Raw genomic sequence first — 22,024 nt, 5'->3', positions numbered from 1 at the left:
TTCGTCGCATGAGATTGCAGGTTGCTGAGGCTCTTGTTTGCCTACCAGAAACACATAGGAGTGGAAGACGCGATTCTGTACATGTTGCATCGGGCATATGCTTATCTGGATGTGCCTGGTTCAAATGTGAGAGTCATGTTCTTTGACTTCTCCAGTGCCTTCAACACCATACGGCCTCCCATACTGAAAGACAAGCTGCTCGGTATGGGTGTGGCCCCCTCCCTGACATCATGGATTATAGACTATTTTTCTGCCAGACCACAGTTTGTCAGGATGGGGAAATGTGTTTCTGGAACACTGGAATGCAGTACTGGGGCTCTGCAGGGTACTGTTTTGGCTCCTTTTCTTTTCACCCTGTACACATCAGACTTCAGGTACAACTCAGAGTCCTGCCACATTCAGAAGTATTCTGATGATATGGCTGTTGTGGCATGTGTGCGTGGTGGACAGGAGAAGGAGTACAGGGACCTTGTGGAGGCCTTTACTGACTGGAGCAAAAAGAACTGTTTGCTCCTGAACACCACCAAAACCAAAGAGCTGGTGGTGGACTTCAGGAGATCTAAAACCCCATACCAGTCAGTCTGCATTGATGGAGGGGAGATAGAGACTGTTCAGACCTGCAAATACCTGGGGGTGGTGCTCGATAATAAACTGGAGTGGTCTGCCAACATAGACGCAGTGTACAGGAGGGGCCAGAACCGTCTCTTTTTCCTGAGACGGTGCAGGTCCTTCAATGTCTGCAGTGATATGATGTGCATGTTTTATCACACTATCATTGAGAGTGCACTGTTCTATGCTGCTGTCTGCTGGGGGAGTTGCACTACAGACAGAAACTGTAGGCGCCTGGACAAACTGGTGAAAAAGGCTGGTTCTGTTGTAGGCAGAAGGCTGGACCCTCTCGGTGCTGTGGTGGAGAAACGGATGAGGAGGAAGTTAGATTCTGTGATGGAGAATAATAAACATCCTCTCCACAGCATCCTGACAGGACAGAGGAGCAGCTGCAGTGAGAGGCTCATCTCTCTGCGCTGCAGGACTGAGAGGTTCAGAAGGTCCTTTGTTCCCACAGCCATAAGGCTTTATAACAGTGACTGCTGAGTTCTTCTCAAATTGATTGATTGATTTTTATTTATTTGTTTATTTTGCCATTTAGTCATTTATTATTATTTAGTTAGTAGTAGTATTATTATTGTTGTTAATTCAATCATTGTAAATATTTTAAAAAATGTTGAGGTACTTGACGGATTTGAATTTCCCCCATTGGGGGATAAATAAAGTATTTTTCTATTCTATTCTATTCTATTCTATTCTATTCTATTCTATTCTATTCTATTCTATATCATAAGATGTTATGCTATAGCATAACTATGGCATCATAAACCTGAAACAGCTCTAACAGGGCAGAATGGGATAACATAATTATAGTACAGTAATTAAACCTTTGCAAGAAAAGTTCAATCTGGTTCAACTAAACTAAAAGAGCAACACAAACAGTTGTGCTTGTCACATATTTATTGAATATATTGAGCTATCACTTGCAGCAGGGTTCCCTAACCACTGTCATAGACTGCCATAGACACTCATCGGGCCGTGAGGTACATGTCCAGCAAAATTCAATAAAACTAAAATAGAATTAGATCAAATAAATACCTTCACAATAGCACATAACATCAAACACTAACCTTAAGGTGATGACACTGAACACAGTATTGTCACACCCACTACACTTACAGGCAGCTGAACTGGAACTGTTGGGACAGCAGCTGGACAAGGGCATATTGGTTATGTTCCAAACATTTGCTCCGATTTTGAATGACACTGATGCTGGACCACCCATATCTGGGTCGATGTCACTTGCTTTTCTGGAGCATCCTATTGATGTCTCTGTCTCCCATTATCTCTCAGTGGAACTGTCCAGTTGCAGGAAAATAAGCTTAGTGCCTGCACTGTTTCACAAACCGTGGCAGTTTTTCACATCTTTATTGGACAACACTCCAATGATATTGGTGTGTTGCAGTGGTTTCAACCAAAGAAAATATGAGCTGTGTGTATGTTATGATGACAGTAATTAAGAAATTAGCTTGGGAAATGCATGTCAGTATTAGTGTGCTGAATTTTTTAATTTCTTTGCTTTGAATTTCCCCCACGGGGGATGAATAAAGTATTTTTACTATTCACCATTCTAAGTAGGAAACCGAAAAAAGGAAGCGAACTGCTGAATGTGGTAATTCATTGAACCTGCAACAGCAACATGGCATGGCATATTTTGACTGAACAACCCTCCTCGGGTTATATCACAACAGCCTCAAAGATCACATCAAGTTCACAAATCAAGGTGTATTGGTATTTCGCTTGGATTCTTTTTCTCCTCTTGCAGGATTGCACATTGCTGCTTTCCGTTGGATCTTTGCTGAATGCTCACTCTTCGTGAGAGTATCAGTAGCTCTGGATTTAGTCCATTTGTAGACAGTTTTTCTTGCTGTGGTTTTACTAACACAGGTCTTAAATAATTGCTTTATGGCCTTGTTCAGTATAATCAATCAGTATAATTTATAATCATTCAGCAATTGGAGCACCTGACTCCAAGTAGCTTGTGGAGAAGTTGTTAGCAAACAGATTCACTTATTTTTTCCAGCCTGGATTGTAAGTGTTTAGCCAGTGTGTTTAGAAGCACACCTTTTTGTTCTTCATCCATTTTCTGGCTTATTCCAAAAATTTTACTAGATTTAACTGTAGTTCATGTAGAAATTCCTGTTTTTCTTTAATTATCAAAGTTCTTTTTTTGTATTTTGAATAACACATCATACTACCTCATCTGAATAATGATACATTACAGCTGATAGTTAGCAGTAGTTGTTAGTTCTCTATCGATCATCCTGTTACTGACTGACACTTAATTAATATCTGCTGTCTGTGTTTGGCAGGTGAGGAGTGATGACATCACAGAACATCCAGCCGAGCCCCTTTTGCGCTCCTGCGTCAGCACAGCCAGCATGAAGGTCAAGAACATGAAGAAGTAGGTGACAGTGTTGGTGCTATTATGGGCTGTAAACCAGGGCTCTTATTCAGGCCACTGAAATGAGGACCTCTAAAATGATGGGTGCTACACAGACAGACGAATCAGCCTGCTGCATTTCAAACACTGCTTTCACACATAAGCCTAATCTCTCCCTTCCTCTCTCTTCCTTTCTTTCACTTTGGTCCTCTCTTCATCACAGTGTCAGTGTGTCTTGAATGCTGATGGGATGCTGTTCTGTGTGTTTTAGGTTAACGTTCCCCAGAGGTCACTTCCCTAGACTGGCAGAGTGTGCTCATTTCCACTATGAGACTGTTGATTTTGGCAACGTTCAGGTGAGCTTTGAAAATTCTTAGTGGAGATTTACTGTGTTTTCTAATTATATGTTTGGCTTGAGTCCAGTGGTCATTTTGGTGAGCTGCTTCACTCTTAAACTCCAGTGTGGCAGTTAAATCAATATCCTTGTTTGTCTGGCAGTCTCTTGGTTTTGAATTACTACCTTAGGACTGTTAGACAGCCGATTCTCAGACAGAAACTGTAAAACATGACAGTATTAATGTTCCGTGACAAAAACAAAAACTGTTAGGGGAATTTGGCCTGAATCACCTCTGGCATTAATATGCATCTTGAGAGATCTGTACTGCCCCTCATTCCTAACCTCAACTACTTAAGAGCTGAGACATGCACATTTCTGGTCCTCATATCTGGTAATTTATTGAAACATGCCAATAGGAATGAGGTGGGAATGTGTTGTTATATCTTACAAGATGCACACAGACAGTGGATGCATTGCAAGTAGAAAAGGTATCTTTTTATAGTGCGAAGAGAAGTCTCCAGTTTTTCATGCAATCATTTAAATTTCTGCAAAGGGACACAGGTCCATGGTGGAGATTCAAAAGCTCCTGTTTGTGTGTATTAAGAGCAGACACTTATTCAACATCACAAATCAGTCTTTTTATGATTTAAATTCATATCATATCACTTTATATTAACATACTGAAATGTCAAAAACCCAACCTAATGTGACTCTAGCAGATCTGACACTTGTAGATTAATGTGTGAATCTATAATATCGCTCAAGTGTCAATGGATGTAATTTAGGAATTTGTAGAAACATTAGTTGATATTTTGAGATCCAATTTGTCATCCACACTCTGGTTTATGTACATATAGAGTGAGAATTTGAGACGAGGATAAAGAATGTGAAAATAATATCATGCCAGGTGTAAAAAGATGCACTTCTGATATGATGTGATCAGTTTATACCAGATGCTTCGTATTGCCTGATCTAAACAATGTCTATTCGGTAAAAAGATTATAAAGTAGGTAGATGCTACTTTTATGACTTCTTTCATAATATATTTACCTGACTCAACTGATAGATACATAAGAAAAATTGCTGTTGTTGGTCCATTGCTTTGGGTAATATAACACACATACTTAATGTTCCCAGAAGAGGAATCCTGATTGCTCCGCCATTGAGTTAATTCTACAATAACAATTTAATAGATATGAAGTTAAAGTGTATCATGTAATATTGTCCAAATACCTTAAAAACTAATGACATTCCTCAGGTATTCTTATTTAGTGCTTGTTAGCATTTATAAGCGTGCTGCTAGTTAAACTTGTGCTACTTGTTACATGCAAAATGTCGGCATGGGATCACTGAAAGGCCATATTAGCATGACGATAGTATGCTAACATAGATAAGTTTTCTAATACAAAGTTTTCAGTCACATTGGTGTTGGGGATTTAGAATAAAGTTTCAACATTTAGACTATTTTTCATTCAAAAATGCTGTTATCCCTTGGACTGAATTTATAGGGTTTTCATACATAGCGTCAAAAAAATGATTTGGATGTATTATAAACATTTTGTATGCTCAAGAAAGAGCAGTAATAAACAGAAGTGGTGAGGCCCTATAGGTTAAGTTGTATGGAAGGGGTTGTTAACTGGCAGGTGGACCTTGATGCGGTTCTCTTAGCTCACCAGCAGAGTGCATCAGTCATCTCTGCACAGCCATATGCTACCAGTATAGCTGAACACAAAACAGTCCCTGACTTGTGCATGATGCACTGTGCAGGGTTGAATTTGTACATGTCCCTTTCATGAGTTATAGTGCAGTTGGCTGGTCTGTAATCCTAAAATGTCACTCTGTAGGGTATATGTCCTGCTGTGGTTGCCATGACTGTGATGGCTTTATCCGTATTGTGGAGGGAAGTGAAGCAGCACAGCACTTTCAGTGACCTTGAGAAGCTGGATAAGAAAACAAAAATGCTGAGTAGAGCAAAAAGTGAAATATCAAACTTGGAAGACACTGACATTGACGGCTGTGCTGCATATATACAGTAGCTACAGAACCACAGTGATGACATGCCACTGTGCAATGTGCTGAATCTTTGACTTAATCCGGGATGAGTCTTTGTTTTTGTGTCTCCTGTCATGCATATGTCCGTCTCTGCAATCACAGACTGCAGCCGTAATGAGGGATGGTAGTGATCAGGTCTCATGTGTCTTGCTTGCAGAATAGCACAAGGGCAGCAGACAGCCTCTGTCTGTAGCCCGCCTGACTGATTCCTCTCCAGATTAACTCCAGTCTCACATGAATGAGAACCGTTTTGAAATGACGAAGGGTTGTCTATCCATCTTGTGCCTCTCTATGATGGATGAGCTCGTGCTTTTGTGTGTGCCGGTTGAACCCATTTACTGGCGAAACCCCCCTTTGTCACCGGAGAAAGGAGAGTGGTTAAGAGGGAGAGGGGGAGGGTGATAGAGTACAGGAGAAGGAGGAGGGGTAAGAGACCGTAAGAGGGATTCAGGAAGGGGGGATAAGATACACAGAGGGAAGCATCCTCGTCTCATATTTTCTGCTTTGAATAGAGCACCAGCGTGTGATGATCCAAAGCCCTGTAAATAAGCTTTTTGCACCAGGCAGCAGGGGACAGCGAAAAGCTAGCGAGTAAGGAGCAGCATTTTAAACTCTGTTACCATCAACTAAGATTTGGTTTGCTGGAGGAGATTACTGTGGTCCAGGACTGCGGCCGCACACAAAGAGAGAGCCACTTCCTTCACCTGCAGATGGATGTCTGAGATGCCTTAGTGGGAGGTAACATGAAGGTTTTTTTTATTAGTATTAGTTGTACATGCTGTGTTAATAAATATAATGCGGGTTTATCTATGTGCAAATGTGTTTGAGATCCTTCTCAAACTGTTAGCATGTTTGAATTTGAAAGGAGGTGTGAGCCTTGTTAGGGTAGTGATGCCAAGCAGATGATTGTTGTTTTGTTTCTTAATTTTTCATTAAGCTCCTTTTTCTACAATCTGTAATTCTGTGTATGATCCTCCTTTCATAATCCCATTGGCCTCTTGACCCTCTTCAGATCTTAATCTAGCTGTTTGGTTTGGACTGAAATTTTAAACCATTGCAGAGAATAAGAATCTTTCATCGTGACTCATTTAAGAACAAAATTTCTCAGTCTTTTTCAGTCGGGTTTACTGTTTTACTCTTGTGCAGTAACTAGGTCGCTTCATGTTGCGTAACAGTGTATCTAGATGAGATGCTCACAGTTATAAATAACTAGAACTTCCCTTGGTTTGGAGGCCTTTGAAGTCCATTCTCTAGCAATGTCTATCAAGAAAATTCCCAAACTACTGTAAGGCTGTGATATTTTCAGTTTTGGAGCTCGCAGAATATGTTAGCAAGAAGAAAGAGGTGCTAAATGTACGCCGCCTCCAAGCTCTGACATCTTAGCAGCTGATCTATTATACATTTCATACTGCAGGATTTATGGGGAAGTAAGAATATAGATCACATCTAAGTTTGAGATGGACCCATTTCCTAAATTTCCTATATTATCCTTACGATTTTACTGTCATGGTCAAAGAACATTGTATCTATTCTTTTTTAAACATTACTTCCTGTGAGACGATGCTCTTCTTGCAAACGAGGTAAAATACAGAGTGTTTTTTGTAATGCATTCATCTATTATTTAGTATAACCATCCTCTCAATGTTACCCCTATGTTTCTCCTTCTTCCTTGCTCTTTTCCTCCATAGTTGGCCTTCGCAGAGGGGCAGAATGATGGACCGAAGGCTGGTCTGGACTCCAAAGAACTGGTCTTTCTAGTCCAGATCACTTGCCAGGTAACATGACTTTCATGAGATTGTTGTTAACTGAAACTTCTTAGTGATATTTCTGAAAGTTGTGCTTAAAGCTCACATGAAATGGACAGTAGACTGCTACTTCTTTGGATATATTTTTGTAAAAGTTTGCCAGCTTTGGCAGTTCAGCCGCTGCCTTCTTGAAAAATCTGGTGTGAACTGAATGGTCATTTCCACTAGAGATACAGAGTGTGGGTTGATTTGTCAACGATTTTAAAGATTTCCAGGAAATGACTAAACTGTAGTTAAAATACCTTTACTTTGAGTTTTGTGATATTTTCCCTTGTCAGGGTCGAAGCTGGCTGGTGACGAGATCTTATGAAGACTTTCGTGTGCTGGACAAACACCTGCACTTGTGTATCTATGACCGCCGTTACTCCCAGCTCACCGAGCTGCCACGATTCAACACGTTACTGGACACTGTTGAGGTACTGTCAGCTGCTTTATGTATGATTTCTTACTCATACTGTAGGTCACTCATTATAGAAAAATTATATTTTATCTGGAGATTAAACTATCTTGTATGTAAGCAGCCTTGCCTGCAATTATTGATTTTGATGGTGTTATCTGTCAGCTAGTTTGACATCCCGACATTTATTTTTATTTTTCTTATGTTAGAGCTTAATTTCGTGTGATAACAAGTTAACTTATCTTGTTTTCTCAGGATCACGACCTGTTATTGTAAGAATATTAGCTTTGGTTTCTCTTATCTCAAGGTAATGAGACAATATACTCAGGATCTTGAAATAATCACATTAGAAATATCTTTCAAGCATGGCCTCTTTCAGCCTCCATAGACTTGGTCTGTTTCATGTTTCCCTTCATGTGTTTTAACTTTTCCAACTCTTGAATTTAACGTGTTTCCCTTCAGTCAGTAACCACGATGTTGGCAACCTACCTGTCCCGCTTCTCTGCCATCGCTGACAACAAGATCAACTGTGGTCCAGTACTAACGTGGATGGAGGTATCAGTTTTTCTTGTTAGTGGTTTTCCAGCGTTAAATCTATTCTGCAGAAACTGCAGTGATTGACTTTTATATATATATATGTATATATATATATATATATATATAAATGAACGTCTTTAAATCATGACTTTAAACTTCTAATGTGTGATATGTAATGTTTCTATTGACAATTCCCCCTTTTTTTTGTCATTTTCATTAACTTAGAATGAACAACTCATATAACTCCTATCCAAAGGGGTTCACATAAGTCTGACAGTAATGCATCAACTAGCACCAATGTCCTGCTACAGCTTAAGGTGTTAAACTGTGCTTCTAAGGATGCAGCAACATTATTTTCTGTTTATTTCTTGTTACTTTCAGAGGAAGGTGACAAAAGATCAGCTTTCATTTTCACTATTCAATATCTAAGTTTATCTTTGAAGTCTTGTGTAGATGTGGTTTCTTTGCCCAGAGGGAAAGATCTTAAAAAGTCTCTGTTAAAGTAAAGGGAGGAAAACCAAAGCAGGAAAACTGCATTAACTGGAATTGAGTGCATTGAGTACAGTGGTAGGTTCAGGATAGCCACATCATGCAGTTGATTAGCTGATTAATAAATGTGGTATTAATGTGTACATTTCTGTTTCTGGCTTTATTATTCAAAATGAAATTGACAATAACTTGGTGAGAATGGATTCTAAAAACACCTATCTGATAAATAGGTATTTAAAAATCCTGCACAGTCTGTGACAAATACAAATTTGAGCCTGTGAGACTCTGTTAGAAGTACTATTAACAAGAAAATATAATGAAGACAGAAAAAAACTCATTTTACCTTGCAATCTTTCTTGCTGCTTCCTGCCTGTGTAACTTTTGACAGAGCCTGACCAGCTTCCACTCCCTGCCTCCAGTTTTTGAGCAAAGCCGAACCAACGCGTCTTTGTTGTTTTTATTTTTAGATCGACAACAAAGGGAATCATCTGCTGGTGTCTGAAGAAGCTTCCATCAATGTCCCCGCCATCGCTGCTGCCCACGTTACCAAACGTTACATGGCTCAGGCCACAGACGAGTTAACCTTTGAGGTGACTGCTGTCACACAAGTTGGATGAGAAACGCACTTTCACTTGGATCACTTGATTTTCTCTTTTCTTCTTTGAGTAGATTGTTTATTGGATTTCTTGCCTATGCATATCCTTCATCCATCTTATTACCTTTTATTTGAGCTTAGCTGTGATCGGACTTTCACACTCTTTCTGATCCAGGTGGGGGACATTGTGTCGGTCATTGACATGCCTCCTAAAGAAGACACAGGCTGGTGGAGAGGGAAACATGGCTTTCAGGTAAAATATCTGCTATAGACTACATTCACTGGGCAACAATGTTGGCTATAAAACTGCTACACCTAAAGTCAAGCAGAAAATAATGATGAGCAAACTTTGTCCTCTTTCTGAGTCAGTGAGATTCACACAGAGAGATCTATTTCTATTTGTGTATGTTTGATATCCCATATTTTCAAAATCACTTAGATTACCTGGCTCAATAATGCAAACTAGCAGCGTTGGGTCTGAGGCAGCTTGTCCCTCGTGCTTCCTGACTTATTTCTTCACCTTCACCAAACAGCATTCTGCGAGAACATGAAATACCCCCTTTGGTCTTTTTAGGCTTACAAGTGTAACAGCATCTCTGCCTGTTCTCATTTGTCAGATGAGTCTCTTTTCTCTCGTCTTGCAGGTTGGCTTCTTCCCCTGCGACTGTGTTGAGCTGATAAATGACAAGATTCCCCCCAGCGTTCAAAACTCTGTGCCGAAGCCAGGTAATCTGCAGTGTATGTATGTGCTGGACGATTTATTCAAAACTTGCTCCCAGGATGTGAACCTGATTGATTTTAAAGTGGCCTTTATGTGTGTTTGTGACATCCTAATCAGTGTGTAAGAAGCACGGAAAGCTTGTAACGTTCCTGAGGTCTTTTATGAAGTCTCGGCCACCGCCACAGAAGCTCCGCCAGCGTGGTATCCTCCGAGAAAGAGTGTTTGGCTGCGACCTCGGGGAGCATCTCCATAACTCAGGACATGAGGGTACAATAATCCTACAATTGATTTTCTTATTTCTTATTTTTCCACTGTGTTATTTTTGCCTTCTGGTAGTTCACGTTCCAGTACAAACTGCCAACAGGTAAGAAGAGATTACCCGGTAAATCTATGCTTTGGCATAAAACCTTGGAGATTTGCCTGAAACTTGATGAAATGAAGGAGAAAAAAATATTGGATTAAAGCCACACTTCTTTGTCTCGTGCATAATGATCTATTTTCTATATGGATATGCATATTGTGAATCTGACATTAATTGAACAACTGATGGTACATAGTTGTGGAATTTGTGGCATAGATTGTAAAAAGAAAACAGGTTGCAAATAAATACTTTGAGTTATTGAAAGGACCTCATAGCAGCTGGGGGCTGTGTGCTTTAACGAACTGGGTGCATGGTGCATGCACATTTGATGTGCTGATAAGTATTTGCAGCTTAAGGACTGTATTTTGGGATTCACTCAAAATAAACTTCTGTGCCTGTATAAATAGCGGTGAAGCAGCGTGCCATCCTGTGCAGCCCTGTGTGCCAGTCATGTGTTTGAGATATAATTGATCCAACGTTGGCTTCACAGGCTTGCAGGAAGGAAGATGGCCACCAAATTTGTCCTTTAACATGTTTGAAATAGGTCATGTTATGCTTTTTGAGGGTTTCCACGTTCCCTCAGTGTGTTTATAGCTTTTTCTGCATATCAGAGGCCTGCAGAGTTATAAAGCCTCAAATCCACACCGAAGGGAGTTATTTCTGTATATTTTCACAGAAAAGAAATTCAGCTTCTGAACTGCCTAAAATGCCTGATTTGTAGCCCCGGTTTTGCCATCTCCAGTTATTTACATCACTACTTAACGCACTTGCATAAAGCCTGCCGTGTGGCTAGTCTGGCATGCCCCAAAGCTCATCTCAGTTGTGCAAAGCGTGCTTCCTCATCTCCTCTCTCCTCCCTCCCGTCTTGCCTGTTATCTCGAAAAAGGTTAATTTCCTAAAATGCACCTGGAGTAATGTATCCTATATGCAAGGATACACCGGTCTTCCTTCGTGGAAGACTTTTTGGCATCTCTGATGTCTAGAGAGGGCGGGACTCTCATATTGTAAATCAAATTTGAACTAAGTGGGTTCTTTGTCACCTGACAGAAATGATAAGATACAGCAACATGCTACAAAAAAACAATAGTGAGATGCTGCAGATGTGTCACTTGCATATTTAACTGAAGTTGCTTTAAAATGATGCTCCAAAGCAAGAGTGTGCCATTCTGTTTAGTACCTGTTACATTAAAGCATGTAAATCTACTCTGCAAGTAGACCTCTACAAGGAATTTGTGAACCCTTGAAACGATCATAATGTGTGATCTTTAAATATAACTTAGAGCTTACAGGCACAAGTTCTGTTTTTAAATTCTTAATATGTTTTTTCTAAGGATATCCTAAATTGATAAATGGCTGAATAAAACCACGTTGCCGCCTGCCTTTTGTCTACTGTAGTCCCACAGGTGGTTAAGAGTTGTGCTGACTTCATTGAGAAGAATGGGGTCGTGGACGGTATTTACAGACTCTCAGGGATCTCCTCCAACATTCAGAAACTGAGGTTTGTGCTTCTTCCATATTTGATACTGATTCAAAACAAAGCTGAAACAACGCTTCAGGCCAAACAAGGCTCCACTTTTTTTAGAGCAAGTGCAAAAACCTGGTCTACCGTCCAAACATTTAAATGATTCTTTTAACCAGGCTGAGTAAGATCAGGTTCCAGATGTGTCTTATGCGATGCTTCTGCATTGAGAAGCAGCAATTATAAATATAGTGATAATCTAAATGAAATAGCTGTAGAGCCAACTACCAACAGCTGTGGATGCTGCTCTCCAAGTGTTGTTTTTGAGCTGCTTCTCCTGAATTCCATCAATTACAATTAGTTTCAAGCTGTGCTGCTTTGAGTGGCTGTTTGGTCCTCTCATCTATTTTATGCTTGCCAGGAGGATATTGCGAAACAAACTCCTATCAGTACATAAATTAAGAGGCACGCAAGATGATGGGGTTTGACAGCTAATCAAATGCCCTCACTTGAAAAGCTTGGCTCTCATCACATGAAAAGATGTTTTGACGTTTTAGAAAATGTGGTAAATGACGTGTTGATGATTTTTTCTAACACTGATCAGTGGGCCCATCATAAGACTTTTTGCAATTAAATGCAGGATTGACTTCATGATTAAGGAACAGTTGTTGATTGTTGTGAAAAAACATGATAGTCTTCCATTGTTAACATATGTTCAGGGTTGAAAGACATTATGTCGCAAACAGTGGCTTTTTAATTAAAAAAAATCCTCCTTGTTCTTGTGTTTTCGTGCCGACAGATGAGAAGTAGGATGGCTTCCACGCTGTTTGTGTCTTTATCTTTTTCTCTCTGCCCCCATCTAGGCACGAATTTGACTCTGAACAGATCCCAGACCTGAGCAGAGATGTCTTCCAACAGGATATCCATTCAGTTGGCTCCCTTTGCAAGCTGTACTTCAGAGAGCTGCCCAACCCTCTGCTCACCTACCAGCTCTACGACAGATTCTCAGTAAGAAAGTAGTAGAACTGATGCTTGGACTAATGCCTGGGAAAAATATTGGATTGGAAGCATCCGGTGGGATCAGGTATCATGAGGAGAAATAGCTGCAGGGAATGTATTTCCAGTCACTTAGTGACAACAAAAGAACAGAAACAATTTCAAAATGTCAGCTCTTTTTGAAGTGCTACTCAAAATGGGGTCATTGTGTTGTGCAGAGCTTTCTAGGCACAGCAGGGAATGGGCCCACTTATACCAAATGGCAGATTAAGCGAGCTGAAACGGAGGCAGCTCTGAATATAAAAGAGAAGAAGGGAGTCGGGACGTTCATGCAACTCCCTCTGCTGTGATAATCAGCCTCACAGTGATGTACACTTTGTGCTCTGTTTCTTCACAGGAGGCCGTGTCTGCAGCCACTGATGAGGAGAGGCTGGTTAAAATCCACAATGTCATCCAGCAGTTGCCTCCTCCGCATTACAGGTCAGGTTTTAAGCTCACTGCTGCGCCCTGGTGGCATGAAGTAGAAATGTGATTTACAGATACAGATGCACCAGATCAGAGAGAGGCACGAACCCTCTGTTCAGGGATTTTTTTACGGTTTTATGTGAAGCTAATTAGCTGTTAGACACTTCCTCTGTACAATCTTGTTTCTTACCAACCACAAATATCTCTTTCTTAACTTGTAAAATTCATCAATCTGCTTTTCCGATGTCCACTGTGTTGAACAATTCATTTTTTAATTGAACTGATTCTTCAGGAGTTAGACAGGAATCACTTCTTATTGCTTCAACTGCTGGTAATAGGGAGGATAACAGTTTTATATGATCTACATGAGCCTACCCTATAACCTGAAGTTGTCATTTTAACAATGTTAAGGAGAATTCTTGTCTTTTTCTTTATCTGTAGGACTCTGGAGTTCCTCATGAGGCACCTCTCCTGCTTGGCCACTTTCAGCTCCATCACTAACATGCATACAAAAAACCTTGCCATTGTCTGGGCACCGAACCTCCTCAGGTGACTTTCGCTATCATAGCTGTGTTGGAATTGCTGTTTCTTTCTAGCCCTTCTGTGACAGTGAACTGGGGCAAGTCTCAGTGGTCCAAAGCTGTGAAATAGGTCACGCTGTGCTGTGCTGTGCTTCGTTTCAGGTCCAGACAGATAGAGTCGGCCTGTTTTAGCGGCACAGCAGCGTTCATGGAAGTGCGTATCCAATCAGTGGTGGTGGAATTTATCCTCAACAACACTGAGACTCTCTTCAGCTCAAAACTCAATGCTGTCATAAGAGAAAGCACAGGCAGGTCATCCTCGTGCAAGGAAATTAAACAGAAAAAAAGAAATTCTATGATTTTATGCATCTCTACCACACTGTACTTATGTCAACATTTCAACTTCAGGAAACAACACCTTATCCAGACCAAAGTCCTTGATGGTCTGCTCCCCGTCTACAAAGTTGCTGTCTTTAGAGGAGGCCCAGGCTCGTACTCAGGCACAGCTCGGCTCCCCAGCTACAACCCCTTGCCTTACCCACAGTGACTACATCGAGGTTGGGGAAGGACCAGAAGCTCTCCTCGGCAAGTTCCACACAGTCATCGAGATCCCAATGGAAAGGTAGATTTATGAACTTCCTCCATGAATGTAAATCCTCCTGAATCTTGAACACCCCTCTTCGAACCACCATTTGTGACTTAAGTTGCTGAATGCTCTATATTGCAAGCCTTAACTTAGTTAGCTTATTTGTCACCATCTTCTGTGCTGAAATAGTTTCTAGTCTCAACGCATACAGGGTGATATGAGTAAACTATAAAATACATTTAATGGAACAATTACATTCATTTATACTGCTTCTACGAAATTCGGCTAAAAAAATTAAAATCATTGACACGATAGAGCTGACAAAGATGAGCCGGTTAGACTCGGTTAGTTTTAAAAGACTTTTAAAACGATTTTCGAGGAATATACAGAAATCGAAAAAAAGCTCCAAACTCCACGGACAACAATTGTGGGAAATTAACTGGCATCACTTCAGGGAGTTGATGATTGATCACCAACTTATTGCCAACCATTTTTATTGCATAATCATCTTATTTTTTCCCCACATTGCCTTTGATATCACTTCAAGTCTTTTTTTTCAGATTTTATTCTGAATGGACGAGAGCCTGCCATGGCTACAAACTTTACCCCTACGTCCTGATTCACTGAACATGAGCAAGCTGCAGAAAACCTAAAGCTGTCACAATGTGAAAGCTTTTGATACGAGAGTGTTCAGAGGGATTTAAATAGAAAAATAGGACTGGCAAATGGCTCTGGTCTTGTAAAACCTGTGGTTGATTAACGGATTAGTAGAATGACAGAAGTTTTGTTAAAATAAACAAGTCTTATCTTCTACGTTTTTGCTGTATTTTATTTTTGTGGCTGATAGTTGTAGAAAATAAATATTTGAAGATTTCTGATTCAATTTTATTGACTAAATGTTTAATTAGAAAATAATGAAACGTTTGCTCCCTCGGGGTCTTTTTCTTTACGACTTTGTGTGTGGGAACTTGCTTTTGTGAGACGTGTTAAAGATGATCTGTTCTTGTGTTTCAGCAGCAAGCGGCTTCCTGCTAAGGCTAAGAGGTCTCCCGTGGGGAACTGGCTCTCCTTTTTTCACTTGGGCAAGTCTCACTCTGTGTCCAAACGTAAATTGAAGCGACACCCCAGTGAACCCAATGAGATCAAGAGCATAGCACTGCCAGGTCAGCTCATTGCTGCTATTATGCAGCCTGTAAACATTAATATTCTGTTCCTCTTTTTTTTTTTTAAAGCTTCATAATCCATGTGGATTTGTCAGTTCACTCCTGTTCATCTTGACATTTAGATGTGTTGTTGTTTCAGAGCTGGGGAGTAATTCATTGTGAAAAAATATTTGCTTGAACATTTGCAGGGGGACGGGGCGATAGCGGCACATTGCGCTCGACCAAAAGCGAAGAATCTCTCACCTCTTTGCAAAATTTACAAGGTAATTATTCATTAAATGTCATTAAAATTAATTAAAATGACAAATAGACTCCCAGCGGAATACATCTGTATGTTTCTGAGAGATAAAGATTCATAATGAATTTATATATTTTTTACTTTCCATCTCATCTCAGGGGAACCTCCGACTTACCGTCCCCTCAGACCTCGTTCGACTAGTGAGGCCATTTCTGCCATCAGTAGAGACGTCGTACACTACTCCAGAAGTAAAGACGAACGCAGAACCCACGATGTGAATAAGAATCATGATGATGTCAATCGAGTCCGCACTGCAGCATGTGTTGCCTCTCCACATCCAGAGGACGATCTTGACCTTTTCCCGCCAGCTGCAGGCATCTCTACTTTAGACTTTGACCCCATGTCTTTTCAGTGCAGCCCATCATCAGCAACTCCTGTACTGCAACACAGCAAAGATGGAAATAAGTGGAGGAGGAACGTAGGATGTTCCAGTGAATCAGACGCCATCTCCTCTCCAAACAAAAACATCAGCTGCTCACACTCTCCAGATGTCAGCCCAGTTCTCGGTAAAGGTGGGAAGAAGGTGACCTCTAAGCAGCTCTCTCCCAAACTAAGGAAAAAATCTGTTAGATTACAGGCAGATGTTCAGAGTGCATCTGCCTCTCTGCCCACTGTGCCATCTCCCTCTCCCCAAGTGGATAAGTGTGAAGCTTCAGTGGCAGATGGAAAAGAACCCAGAGCATCCTTTCAACACTGCAGCCCACTCAGCACAGCGAGTCAGGCATCAGCCATTACAGAACTCAGTCAATCTGCACAAAACCTGCCTGATCCAGGTCAGTGGCACTCCTCTATAACATCACAAAATATATTCTGTATTATACATAGTTAGCATCTATCTAAACTATAATGCACTCTAGTTTCTTATGAAAGCTTTTGTGTCCTGTCCCATCATGTCTTACCATAGCTTTGTTTGTCCTGTCATACTGTAGCGTTGTTTGTCTTATCCCTCCCCAGGAACAGATAGACTTATGAGCTCAGTGTCTGTTCTCCCTCCTCACCCTCCCTTGACGAGTGCTGCACGGAAGTTGGCTTTGGCTCTGGCTGAATCTGCCCACAAGGCCAGCAGAGGCTCTCAAAGAAGAAGCAACGCCCCATTGCACCCTCTCCAGAGACAGGAAGCGCCTCATCCTCACGACAGACTGCAACGGCCCTCTGTTCTTGATCTCAAAGTGCACCCACAGGAGTTCTGTGGCCCTCATGTTTCCTCTGTTTCTCAGTGGCAAACTTCAGTGCACAGCCCCTTGGAGACCCACTGCTGCCCTCATCCAGTTCATTTTCTACCTTCGCACCTCTGCTCAGAGTCGCTACAGGTCACTGATGGTCAGGAAAGCGTGTGTAATTTTACCCCTAACGTCAGCCCGCTCGGTTCAGGCAGCTTGGATGAAGGCAGTGCAGAGGGGAGGCACCACAGAGAGGAAAAAGAGCCTGGAAATATCACACAAGAAGAGCACACCTATCAGAGCGTTGGTGTTTCAACACCTTCTCAGCCTATCTGCTCAGCTCAGAGCCCATCGACTTCTCCTATATATGCCAACACAGACTCTGTGGATGTTTTTAATTTTCGTGCTGTTCTCGCTGAGTCTTCGATGCCTTCCTCCATTGAGGAGGTTTTTCCACGTCCATTACAGACCTGCGTGGCTCATAACTACAGCCCAGGAGAGGACGGACCTCTAGGCATGGCTGAGAATGTCTACAGTAATCGTCATCATCATCACCGGTCAATTAATGCAGGACGACTGCCTGCATCTCACTGCCCTCGGCCCAACGCTCTGCCACTTCACCTCTCTGGGCCTAAAGGCTTGTACAGGCAGTCCTCTGAGAGCCGCTACAACTCTTTAGGATTAAGGCCCCCTTTGTCACCTCAGTACAAACGTTACCATAAAGATGAGCACCTTATCAGTCACTTTCACAGGCAACAAGGGCAGTGGGAGAGGTCAGAAGACAGAGTGGTCGGGCATCCGGCTATCCGGAGGGCTCGCTCCTTCCATGCTCCCCAAATTAGCCACTACGAGCTGGCAGAGACACAAGTCCAGCCCCCTGACACTATGTTTTATTTCGAGCAAAAAACAAGGCAGGAGGCACCCTATCAAAGGCTGATTCAAACTGGCCTTCAACCTGTACGGCAACATTTTGAGAACACACGTGCTGAATACAACTACAGCCCTTATTCAGATATGAATCCAGTAGATGGCTCACGTTATTTTGTAGATCCTTGCCGCCAAAGTGGTATCCATCGTAGTCAGTCTTACACCATCCGTTCCACAAGAGAAAGAGGACAATCAGATTACTACAACTATTCTCCACACCGTGCCCCTCCTGTGAACAGAGAGCTTTATGTAGAGAGCAGAGACACTGTTGTTTACGAAGCTAGGGATGCAGGAGTTTTTGAAAGAGTCGTATATCAACCAGTCAAGCAGGAAAATAAATCCAGACACAAAAACACATGTCAGGCTGTGTCTCCCTGCGAGAGTCCAGTGTCGCCAACTGACTCAAGAAGCAGGGACATAATGCACACAAGAAGCAAGTCAGACCCTGGAAATGCCAAACTCCTCTCAGCTGGCAAAACAGAAATCCAAAATGTAGTAGTTACATCCCCAACCTCTGCAAGGTCCCAACAGGCAGACCTTGAGGTCACCAGGCTGCACTGCGCTCACCGCTCCGGTGCAGACTCAGGGCCAACTAGGAGGATTCGGATCAAAGAGGGCTCCTCGCGGCAGCCACCGCTTCGCAAAGTCCCCTCACTCCCAGAGCGAACCTGCCCAAAATTTAAGAACATCGAGCACAATGACAGAAGCCATAGACGAGGTCACGACCAGGATCGATTAATGATGACCAACGCTGCCGACAGCTACTCCGGTGTTGTGAAACCCAGCATTCTCAGGAGACCTGGGCGGTCACAGAGCACCAGAGAACATCGTCACTACTATCATCATAACACCAAATCCCCTCAGGATCCTGAACATCTGGAATCCTTTTCCACTCAGCCAAACAGAAGAACCCAGAGCACTAAAGTCAGGCCCACACAACATGACCACATGGAGGGGTATTACGCAGCACCCAGACCTAAACCCACAATATCCAGTAAAGCTGTGGCAGGATATTTACCGGGCCAGAGCTGCATGTCTCCCCGCGGCCAGAGACTGTTGTCCAAGGCTCTAGGCCATGAGGCTTTTTATCATGCTGCACTGAGATCAGAGGCTGGGGTCTACGAGTGATTCAACCAATGTGTTTTATCTGATTCCACATGGGGCCAAAGGAGAACTGCACTTTATCCTCAGCCAGACCAACAGACTGTTGTGTTGATAGTGTGTTTGTTTTAACCTTCAGGAGCTGCTAAGAAAAAGTGTGAAATGAGGCTTGCTGCTGGGGCCATACTGTCAACATTGCTGGTAGTTATATATTTTGCAGTGGCTTCCAGGGAAGTTGAAAGGGAACAAATGAATTGTATGCAGACAGAGTCCTGAAATTTAAAGATCTGGAAGTAACTGTAAGAAGTGTGTTTGAGAAAAAAAAAATGACTTCATGACTTAATGTCTAAACTACATGAAAATGGAAGACAAGGTAAATTAACTGGTTTTATTTTGTTTTTAAAGTTTAGGAATGTGTGTAAAATAACATACATTTTAAATGTATTATATTTGTACAAATAACACACAGCTAACATGTGGCCAATGTACTGTACATTTTGTTTTCTATCCTAGTCTACTCAGACTTCAACAAGCACTTTTGAGGATAACTGTGTATGAAACACATTGTCTTAACGTGGTGTACATGGAGCCTATTGATATACAGCTTATATATTTTTTCTGTAAGAAACAGCTTGCTCTGAATCATTGTCTAATGCTTAAAAAGCACTTTTGGGAGGAGGTAGGAGGGTAAAATGGAAGATAACCTCGTGGTATCTAACTTTTTAACATTTTTCTTTATTGTACATTGTATAATTCAAACTTAAAATAACATTGAGTGCTATGATTTCTGTTAAGGTCAAAGCTACCACGGCAAAATATGCTAAATTTAAATGCTAATCAGCTCATGCAGTTAGGTGAAAAAGTGTATTTTGTATGACATTGTGGTTTTGTCACAGAAAACTCTTTCCTCTTTGTAAGGGAACTTTTACCAATTTGGTGTTTTACATGAAATATAATGTTTTATTCATTAAAGATGCTATTTCAAATTCAAACATTTAGATGAGGACATTCTGTTAAGACATGTTATATGAGTTATTTTAGTGACAAAATAAAGATATATTATCAGCGATGACAGTTTTTTTTTTATTATTCTTGTGTCATTTGCAGATTTTATTTGATTAAAAAAAATAATAATTCATCACCTAAGTACGCAATGTACCACTGCAATAGAGAGCAAGTATATAAGTCTTTTCTCTTTTCTCTTTTTAATTGGCAGTGGCGTAAATGGACAGGTTTCTTACCTACAAACTTTATTGGATGTGTGCACATCCAGGAGACAAAACTGCCTTTGGCTGTCAAGAGTGTAATAAACTTTTTCGTAAACATTTTCCCCGACAGTAAATTTAATTTCAGTAATGAAATAGCTCACTAAAAACACTATTTCATAGATTTGATAAAGCCTTGTGGAAATATTCAGATGTTAGTTGTGTGTTTCTGCACCTCTAATATGGCCAAATTAGGAGCCTGTAGCTTGGTTTTGCTAGTTTCACTGCGGTCAAGGAGAAAAAATGGTCACGACAAGGCCACTGAACTACTCACTATATTCAACAGAAATCACACTTACTGTAGCAAACTGTACACGACAGTGGCAGCAGCTTAGTCAGGGACAGTGGCTGGCAATAAATGTCAGATTGAACAGCAAAGGATATATCACTGCAATCTGTTGGCAAGGCATTTCCAACCGAATTAATTCAGACAACGGTAACAGTAACGAACAACGAGCTGCTGCAAAGTACAAAAATGTAATTATTTACAGTATAAGCAACAAATGCATATGCATCTGTGCCCAAAATGTACTTTTTAAAATGACTTAGTCAGAACATACATATCTTGAATAAGGATTAGCGGGTATTTTGAAGTTCATACAAATAGCCCTGCTAGGACCGCTGGACATTGGGCCTGCTTTTTACCACATAACATAATCCCAACAGCAGAGAGAGCAGCAAGCTGAATATTATGCGAAGGGCCTGCTGTGCTCACCTTGCTTTAGAGCTTTTAGACAGCAGACATTGTGACTTGTTACTGCATAAAATAAGCACAGGCGTAATGAAGCACATTAACAATGGCTGAGTTCCTTCCATTAGCACAGGAAACCTTGATAGAACCACCATGCACAACCGCATTACCTTCCCTTCAAATAGAATGAAGCCACCATTAACAAAACAGCGCATATTCCTGCTCTGTCATATTAAAATATCTACTGTGACGAAGGTGTTATAGCAGTCAGTTATGTTGTTCAGCTTCTGTCTAAATTGGACACATTTGCAATGAGTTCTGGGAAAATTGAGTGAGGCAAAGCACTGCATAATGCTCGGCAGAGGAATTTAGCAGAGTAGCCTATAAAGTACTGCGCTAAGAAACTTTTACTCCAGTTTCCCCGAGGTTACTACAGTCTTTGAGAAACCTGGATCAGTCCACAACCTAAACAAATCCATGTTTCTACCTTTGGGTAGTTGAGGCCCTAACTGTGACTGTAAAGAGAGCAACTAACTTCTGTGGGCTTGAATCCTCAACTTTAGAAAAACTGTTGAGATTTCAATAAATTACGGTCATTTTTGAAGAGCTCCAGCATTATCAACCGATCTAAGTCTTAGCAGTCCACAAAATGCAAGGCTGAAACACCAAGCCGTCTTTTGCAAGAGGTGTGCTAGAAGCGGTGTGCTAAATTAGGCTTCCAGCTGAGACGAGGAGCAGTTCAGGAGTAGGTGGTAAGGGAACTCCTTTCTCACTTGTTTTACTCATGCTCGTAGTTTCTAGTTTTTCGCAAAACTCACAAGTAGCTATAGAGGCAATAAAGTGGCCAATGGTTTTTTACGGTTGTATTTCAGACAGGGGGCTGCACGGTGGTGTGGTGGTTAGCACCGTCGGCTCACAGCAAGAAGGTTCCAGGGTCAACACCCAGCTGGGGCCTTTCTGTGTGGAGTTTGCATGTTCTCCCCGTGTATGCGTGGGTTCTCTCCGGGTACTCCGGCTTCCTCCCACTGTCCAAAAAATCATGCATGTTAGGTTAATTGGCATCTCTAAATTGTCCTTAGGAGTGAGCGTGCATGGTTGTTGGTCTC

General features: G+C 41.5%; 1 protein-coding gene across 2 annotated transcripts in view; it reads left to right on the top strand.

The window, feature by feature from the left end:
* Positions 1-20,034, top strand: part of arhgap32a (Rho GTPase activating protein 32a) — a 31,300-nt gene extending 11,266 nt beyond the window's left edge. Inside the window, exons 4-22 of one of the 2 annotated variants that reach the window (XM_075473220.1) lie at positions 2,922-3,013; positions 3,264-3,348; positions 7,070-7,156; positions 7,465-7,602; positions 8,046-8,138; positions 9,077-9,199; positions 9,380-9,457; positions 9,849-9,930; positions 10,043-10,192; positions 11,682-11,784; positions 12,609-12,753; positions 13,139-13,221; positions 13,648-13,755; positions 13,890-14,035; positions 14,136-14,349; positions 15,331-15,476; positions 15,665-15,739; positions 15,873-16,547; positions 16,729-20,034. In XM_075473220.1, coding sequence (XP_075329335.1) covers positions 2,922-3,013; positions 3,264-3,348; positions 7,070-7,156; positions 7,465-7,602; positions 8,046-8,138; positions 9,077-9,199; positions 9,380-9,457; positions 9,849-9,930; positions 10,043-10,192; positions 11,682-11,784; positions 12,609-12,753; positions 13,139-13,221; positions 13,648-13,755; positions 13,890-14,035; positions 14,136-14,349; positions 15,331-15,476; positions 15,665-15,739; positions 15,873-16,547; positions 16,729-18,989 — 4,884 coding nt within the window. In that variant the 3' untranslated portion in view covers positions 18,990-20,034. Of the gene's footprint in view, positions 1-2,921; positions 3,014-3,263; positions 3,349-7,069; positions 7,157-7,464; positions 7,603-8,045; positions 8,139-9,076; positions 9,200-9,379; positions 9,458-9,848; positions 9,931-10,042; positions 10,193-11,681; positions 11,785-12,608; positions 12,754-13,138; positions 13,222-13,647; positions 13,756-13,889; positions 14,036-14,135; positions 14,350-15,327; positions 15,477-15,664; positions 15,740-15,872; positions 16,548-16,728 lie in introns of both variants that reach the window. The other variant, XM_075473219.1, reaches the window with a different exon arrangement.
* The last annotated feature ends 1,990 nt before the right edge of the window (positions 20,035-22,024 follow it).

The sequence above is a fragment of the Odontesthes bonariensis genome, chromosome 9 (assembly GCF_027942865.1).
Source record: "Odontesthes bonariensis isolate fOdoBon6 chromosome 9, fOdoBon6.hap1, whole genome shotgun sequence".
Taxonomy (NCBI): domain Eukaryota; kingdom Metazoa; phylum Chordata; class Actinopteri; order Atheriniformes; family Atherinopsidae; genus Odontesthes; species Odontesthes bonariensis.
Note: the sequence above shows the minus strand (reverse complement) of the source record. Positions and strands in the feature narration are given on the sequence as shown.